Raw genomic sequence first — 7792 nt, forward strand, 5'->3', positions numbered from 1 at the left:
TATATATATATATATTATATATATATATATATTTATATAGTATATATATAGTATATATATATGTATATATAGTATATTATTATTATATATATATATATATATATTATATATATATATATATATATATATATATATATATATATATATATATACACATATATATATATTATTACTTTTTGTATTATCTTTCTTCTCTCTTTATTCGCTCTTAAGCCCTTTCCCTTCACGTGTTACCTCTGTGGTTTCTGTTTTTTTAGTATTTTTCTTTTACTACTTCTACGCAATATATGTGTAATCGTTTCAACCTGGAAAATGTATCAAGCTGATAAGAAACGTCGGCGATAAATAAATGGATAAAAGACAGAACGCGTCTCCCTACTCCAATATGTTTATCCCTGAGTAATTGTTGCTCCTGTCTTCATACTTGATACTTGTTTTATATATACTATATAGATAAGTATATATATATATATATATATTATATATATATATATATATATATATATATATATATATATATTATATAGTATATTCGTTTGTCATGGGCATGGACACTGATAACAAATAATAGCTATGGTCGACTTAGTTAAATGTAAATTACCCACAAGATGGGGCCATAACTTCAGCTAAGATAATAATAAACAAGGTCCTTCTCTTGAATAGTTCCCGTTGGAATCCCGAATTTGAGAATCTGCCATGTTATGGAAGAGTTGTTTATTTGCCTCAGTTTTAGCGATCCCCCAACTTTAAGACAGAATCCATTCACCCCTTATTGATATCCTTTAATTGGCTGAACTGGTTTCTGTGTGGTTTTACACTTATTAAAAGACTTAAAGAAAATACGGTCACTAGTTATGGGCGATTATTGATAATTTATTGGTCCCAATTGATCGGAAGGTGGGGAGCAATCTCCTTCATTAAAATTATCCATATTTGTTAAAGATTCTATGCATCCCTCTCTAGCGGAATGAGGTACGCACATAATTCGCATATATTACTTCCATTTCACGCTCAACACCCGGAGCTGGACGAGGCGGTTGCTAAGATGTCCTTCCTTTCAGCTGGAATCCAGGACTTCATCCTTTTCTGAAGGGTATTCAACAACCGGATGAGATTCCAAAATTCTATTATACAAAAGTAGGTGGACAGTAGGTCGTATAGGGTTTGCGCTAGGGTTGTACTATCACGATGGTGTTTATCGTAACTATAATATATGGCACTTTTGTTATATTATATTAAATTTATAATTAATTTTATTTAAATCTTGTATTTTTTCTTTCTTTTCAGAAACCCATAATAGCAAATATTTTAATATAACTGGATATGCAATTTTAAAATAAATGTTATCATCTACTTTCCACCCAGTTTTGGTTCACCCTACAGCACACAGATGCTAACATATATCAGTGTATTGCTTATTGAGGGATATGACATTCATCAAAATCTGCTTCCTGATTTAGGGTAACTACCATTTGTAACCTTAACTAGTTAGTTTAATATATAAAAGTATGAGGCTTTCTTTTGTTTTCCCCCGTTGAGCAAATCTTTATATAATCAGAGAAAAGCCAGGTATGGGACAATAAGCTCGGGAAAGGAGACGCACGATTATTTAAATGGTGTGGAAAAGAGCGCTGGAGGAGGTTGTTGGAGGATACTCTGCGTCAATATGGGCATTTTATTTACTGTTGCACTAAGCAACTGAAGACGAAATAGCATTGAGAACTGATGGCTCTCCCCTTGCTTTGCAGCATCTTAATAGCTGCTGGATTATGTTGATCTATGAGAGATACCGTGGCATGTTTGATGACCAAGAAAGACTTTGCTCATGTTCATTTCATTTATTCTCTAGTACCCATATATTGAATATTTCATTCTTATGTTAATATACCATTAAAATACCTCCCTCTGTAGTAATGATATTCATGTGTTTATGCGCGACTAAAACCTCCTTAAATCATGTATGTCATGGCAATAATGACTTTTCATCATGTTGGCAATGCTGTTGCTTCTGGGGACCGGAACAATGATTCAGTTAGCCGGAGATTGTCCCGATGGTTACTTGAATATCTATATCGCTCAACAAGATTATACTGTAAGAACCTACTTTATATAAGTTTTTACTTTCACCCATCATTTATAATAAGCAAGATCTCCATAAACGTAGGTACCTGCGATAATGAAAGCACTGGGGCTAGTAGACTGGACGCTGTTTATTAAGAGGATGAAATCGGAATTGAACAACAACTCGTCCGGTATTCAACTAGCTATCATATAATTTCATAGTTGGTACACAAAGTGGGTCGTTAACCATTTTACTTTTGACTGTGGTATTTTGTTTACCTTTCATCTTAATTTTTATTTTTGAATGTTTTGCGTTCGCTTTAGTTTTTTTTTTGTATTTTTTTTAGTGTGTGCGTGCTCTTCGTTTTATTTTATGTTATTACTGAAGCTTTTAGTAAGACAATTCATTTTAATGTAATTTTATTGATTTCTCATCCTTGTCAATTTTTCAGCCTGATGATGAGGTTTTAAACCTCGAAAGCTCGTAAAATAAAGAATATTCATCCTGGTCTTGGCAATGTTGTTTATCATTAAGTTATATATATATATATATATATATATATATATATATACTATATACGTATATATATACGTATATATATATATATACATATATATATATATATATATATATATATATATATATTGATATGAGTATACGGGTATGGTACGAATATGGGTATGGTATGGTACTGATATGGGTACAGGTATGGTATGGATATGGGTATGGGTATAGGTATCAGTATCAGTATGGTACGGGTATGGTTATAGGAAAGGGTATGGTACAGATATGGGTATGATATGGATATGGGTATGGTAAGGGTATCAGTATGGGTATGGGTATAAGTAGGGTATGGATGTGAATATGGTTAAAGGTATGATATAGGTATGGGTTTATATATATATATATATATATATATATATATATATATATATATATACATACACCCATACCTATATCATACCTATAACCATATTCACATCCATACCCTACCTATACCCATACCCATACTTGATACCCTTACCAAACCCATATCCATTTTCATACCCATATCTGTTCCATACCCTTTCCTATACCCATACCTGTGCCATACTGATGCCGATACCCATACCCATATCCATACCATGCCTGTACGCATATCAGTACCATACCCATAACATACCATACCATACCCCATATCTGTACCATACCCATACTCATATCAATATGTATAATATATAATATATATATATATATATACATATATATATATACGTATATATATATATATAGATATATATAAATATCTATATATATATATATATCTATATATAATGTATGTATCTATATATAGGATATATATATATTATATATATGTATATATATATAATATATATATATATATATATAATATATCTAGATACGTATGTGTATATATATATATATATAATATATATGAGATAGTATATATACATATATATATATATATATATAATATATATATATATATATATATATATCTATATATGATACATATATATCTATATACATATCTATATATATATATATATATATATATAATATATATATATATATGTATATTTAGATATATATGTATCTATTATATATATATATATATATATATATATATATATATATATATATACACCCATACCTATATCATACCTTTAACCATATTCACATCCATACCTTACCTATACCCATACCCATACTGATACCCTTACTAAACCCATATCCATTTCATACCCACATCTGTTCCATACCCTTACCTATACCCTTACCCGTGCCATACTGATGCCAATACCCATACCCATATCCATACTATACCTATACCCATATTAGTACCATACCCATAACATACCATACCATAACCATATTCGTACCATACCCATATTTGTACCATACTCTTATACTCATATCAATACATACCATACCATGCCCGTAATATAAACCATAACCATACCATAACTATAACAGTATCATACCCATACCCATACTATAACCATCCTCATATCCGTTCCATACCCATACCCATACCGTACCCATACCTATACCCATGCTCATACCCATACCAAGAATTTTGGAGGAATTCCCTTGGTGTTTAAACGTCATCTTGGAGACTTCTTCAAGACTCCAGGATCTTCTGGAGCAGCTTTCAGCTCCTGAAGCATTCCTGGAGAACCACCCATTGGATCATAATTTCTTCTTAAATCTTAATGACTCCAGGATTCTGGAGCCTTCAGAATTCCCAGAGGCCTCCAGATACAAACAAGCTCTCACACAAGCACACACCCACCCACACACACACATACACACACACGCGCGCGCATGATATTACAAGCACAAAGGCAGCCTAGGAAATTAATATATATATATATATTATACATATATATTATTATTATGAGGTTTCGCCCTTGCCAAGGGGCTCATCAGGTGGGTTTAGCCTTCTGTATTTTGAAAATACAGAAGGCTTGGCACCCCACGACCTCCCCCCTTTTTTCATTAATCTCTTTTTAACAAATGCATTACCTGCCTTTTTGTTTATTTATTTTTTTTCTAGTTTTTGGGGGTTGTTGTTGTTAAGGTATCGGGCAAATAGAAGAAATTCTTTAACTTGCCCTCCTCAGCCACAAGGTTAGAACAGCACCGCCAAGGAGGGGGGTCTACTACAACTTCTATGAGTGTTGGTTGGAAAACTTCCTGCTTTCTGCCTGACCAATGCTTCAACAACTTCTGTTTTGAGACGCTTTCTTCAAAGTCTTCTGTGTTCCCATATGCTTCATCAGAATTCGCTTTACAGGCTACAAATCTTAATGATAACTGTAGCCGTTGTTTTGTTGGAACTTTGCCTCATGCTGCCACTGGTGCTGATTTTCCATCAGAGCAGTCTTTGCGTTAGTAATACGCTTAAATTTTTCTTCAAAAGCCTTTTGTAAAACTTCAGGTTTGTCTCTGTGCCTGTCTGGATGGTACTTCATGGACAGGTTTTTGTAGGCTTTTAAAATTTGAGGATTAGTGGCAGTTTGTTGAAGACCCAAAGCATTGTGGTGGCTTTGGGTTTCCCATGTCATCAGCTTATTCTTGGCCTCATTCAGTGCTTGCCGAGTTTCTGCAGATCTCTTAAGCCTGTTGACAATTTCGAGGTCTTCCACGGCAGCCCCTAAGAGCTCTTGTTTTAGGAGGTGCTTCCCTCGAATTTGGTGCACTTCCCATCCGCCGAGACCCTTGTCGATGGCCATGCAACAGTCCGCTATGATGGCCAAGTCATCTGAAGGGTGACCACAAGCCACCAGAGCCTTAGCCCGAAGGATATGCAGCAGAGCCGATTCTTCATTGGTGAAGGAACCATTGGCCAAGGCCTCTGAGAAGACATTGAAGGCAGCATCATTCAAATCATTCATGTAGGCAAAGAGTCCTTTGCCTATGAATGTCATTTGTCCAATGTCTTCTCTCTGTTCCTTCATTTCGCTACAGATCCTCCTCATCTCCTCCAGATCTTTGCTAATTTGGTGTTTCTCGGCCTTGAGAGTTCGTAAGAGCATTTCCTGGTCGTTGATTCGTTCGTCCTTCTCGGAACACTCCTTCCTCAGCCTCTCTAAATCAGCCACCATCTTGGCTGATGGCGCTTCCTTTTCTCTCTTCAGGGAGTCAATTACTCCTCGCTTTTCTTTTACTAATTCTTTCAACTTTTTGTTTTCGGTCTGGAGATTTCCTAGTGCTCGATTTTGGCCCTCAAGCTCTAATGCGAGTCTCTTAGCTTCATCTTCTTTGAGCTTAGTTTGAGCTTGGGCCTCAACAAGCAGGTTTTTATAATTTTTCTCTCCATCTTTTCCAGCCCTTTCCAAAGACTTTCATTCTCTTCTTTCTTAAGGCAGTTCATTTTTTATTATTTCAATCCTTTCCAGATGCTCTTCATTGTCTCTTGTGGAAGCAACATTTTCCAGTCTCTTCTGGTCTTCAATCTCTCTTTCGAGAGCAGCCAACCTTTCTGTTTTTTCAGCATTTTGCTTTCTCATTCTGCGATCATATCCCTCGCGTTCGGCGCAGCTGGCGTTCCATTCGGCTCTTGTCCAGCCTGATTTGGTGCAGCTCTCCATCCATTGTGTCCCTTTTCTTTTCCCAGATGTTTAACTGGCTCTCCTTCTTGCTGTTTTCGTCTTCCAACCTTTCGTTTTGCATTTCCAATTCCTTGATCACGCGTCCTTCACTTTCTTTTCTTGTATGAGTCTTTTTTATGGCCTCCTTGAACAAGATTCTTTCCTTCGCCAGAACTTCTTCGATCTGAAGAAGTTCAGCCTCCTTTAAAATTTGCTGCTGTCGGGTTTGTTCGAGGTCGTCCTTCATCGTTTCCATGTTTTTCTTAAGCGTCTCGTTCTGTTTTATCAAATCCTTAATAACAAGTTCTTTCTCCGAGATCTGTTGCTCTTGGATTTGTAAGACATTTTCCTTCTGCTCTTTTTCTAATGTGAGTCTTTCCATCGCTTCCTTTTCATCTTCCATTTGCTTCTGTAGTTCTTTAAATGACTCTCTTTCCTTGGCCAGAACTTCTTCGATCTTAAGAAGTTCAGCCTCCTCATGAAGGTGTAGGAGGTTTATGGCGCAAGAGGTCTTTTCGTTGATCAGTTCCTGGTTGAGCTGCCTAATGGTTTCATTAAGGTCTGCCTCCCTCCTATTCTTCTCCTCGATTATCTGGAGGAGGTCCTGGGTCTTTCGGTCGAACTCTTCTAGTTTATTTCTAAATAGGTGGCAGAGTCCTTCTGGGTTTTCCAAACGAGGTGCGTCCTGGTCGTGGTCGTGGTCGTCTTCTGTCGTCAGATCAAAATCCATATCATAAGAGGAACTCTCGCTGCCGCCATCAAGATCAGAGCTGGCATTGAAAGTCATCAGACTGGAATCCATATCACAAGATGAACTGTCGCTGCTGCCATCAAGTTCAGAGCTGGCATTGAAAGTCATCAGATTAGGATCCAATTCACAAGATGAACTGTCGTTGCCGCCATCAAGGTCAGAGCTGGCATTGACAGTCATCAGATTGGAATCCAAATCACAAGATGAACTCTCGTTGCCGTCATCAAGTTCAGAGCAGGCATTAGCAGTCATCAGATTAGGATCCAATTCACAAGATGAACTCTCGTTGCTGCCATCACGTACAGAGCTGGCATTGAAAGTCCTCAGAATGGAATCCATATGATAAGTTAAACTCACACTGCCGCCATCAAGTTCAGAGCAGGCAGGTGATCCAAATGACTTCAAAAACTCGGTGGTAATAATAGCCATAAATGATAATCTCCCAATATTCAAGAGCCAAACAAACATTGATAAACAATAATTCACAAGAGCCATTGTTACAATATACTTTGTGACTCGCTCATCACGATGGATAGTTTTACAAAAAGCCTGAAGGGGGACTTCGGTCTCCAAGAAGCAGCTTCGATTCCGTTCTTCGTTCCTTGAGGCTCTGGCTCCAGCGTTGTCTTCTGAAGGAGCATACTGAAGTCAAGGGGAGTAATTGGCTACTGGAGACCTGGCAGATCCTGGAGGAAGAAGAAGAAGAAGACTGAGAAGGAGAAGGATTTTCTGGAGAAGCCATATTTTAAAAACTAACCATAGAATCTTGTTGAAATAAAGACTCTTTATGTTTCCCACACCAAATTAAGTCAACCCTGATAAAATTCTAGACGTAATACTATTAAAACTTTAAAATATTGTAAATTTTCTGTAATAAAAGAT

At 36.3% G+C, this 7792-nt stretch overlaps 2 protein-coding genes across 2 annotated transcripts; both read right to left on the reverse strand.

Annotated features, from left to right (window-relative positions):
- Positions 1-4872: 4872 nt before the first annotated feature.
- LOC135209293 (dnaJ homolog subfamily C member 7 homolog) lies at positions 4873-5673 on the reverse strand. Its single transcript, XM_064242000.1, has one exon. It carries the CDS (start codon positions 5671-5673, stop codon positions 4873-4875), a length of 801 nt encoding a protein of 266 aa, XP_064098070.1.
- A 412-nt stretch (positions 5674-6085) lies between these two features.
- LOC135209294 (centrosome-associated protein CEP250-like) lies at positions 6086-7405 on the reverse strand. Its single transcript, XM_064242001.1, has one exon. The coding sequence runs from the start codon at positions 7403-7405 to the stop codon at positions 6086-6088; it is 1320 nt and encodes a 439-aa protein (XP_064098071.1).
- Positions 7406-7792: the final 387 nt, after the last annotated feature.

The sequence above is a fragment of the Macrobrachium nipponense genome, chromosome 37 (genome assembly GCF_015104395.2).
Source record: "Macrobrachium nipponense isolate FS-2020 chromosome 37, ASM1510439v2, whole genome shotgun sequence".
NCBI lineage: Eukaryota > Metazoa > Arthropoda > Malacostraca > Decapoda > Palaemonidae > Macrobrachium > Macrobrachium nipponense.

What these genes read in the sequence shown, in the direction of transcription:
- LOC135209294 (XM_064242001.1), bottom strand. Translation starts at nt 7,405, where the DNA reads ATGGCTCTTGTGAATTATTGTTTATCAATGTTTGTTTGGCTCTTGAAT.
- LOC135209293 (XM_064242000.1), bottom strand. Translation starts at nt 5,673, where the DNA reads ATGGTGGCTGATTTAGAGAGGCTGAGGAAGGAGTGTTCCGAGAAGGAC.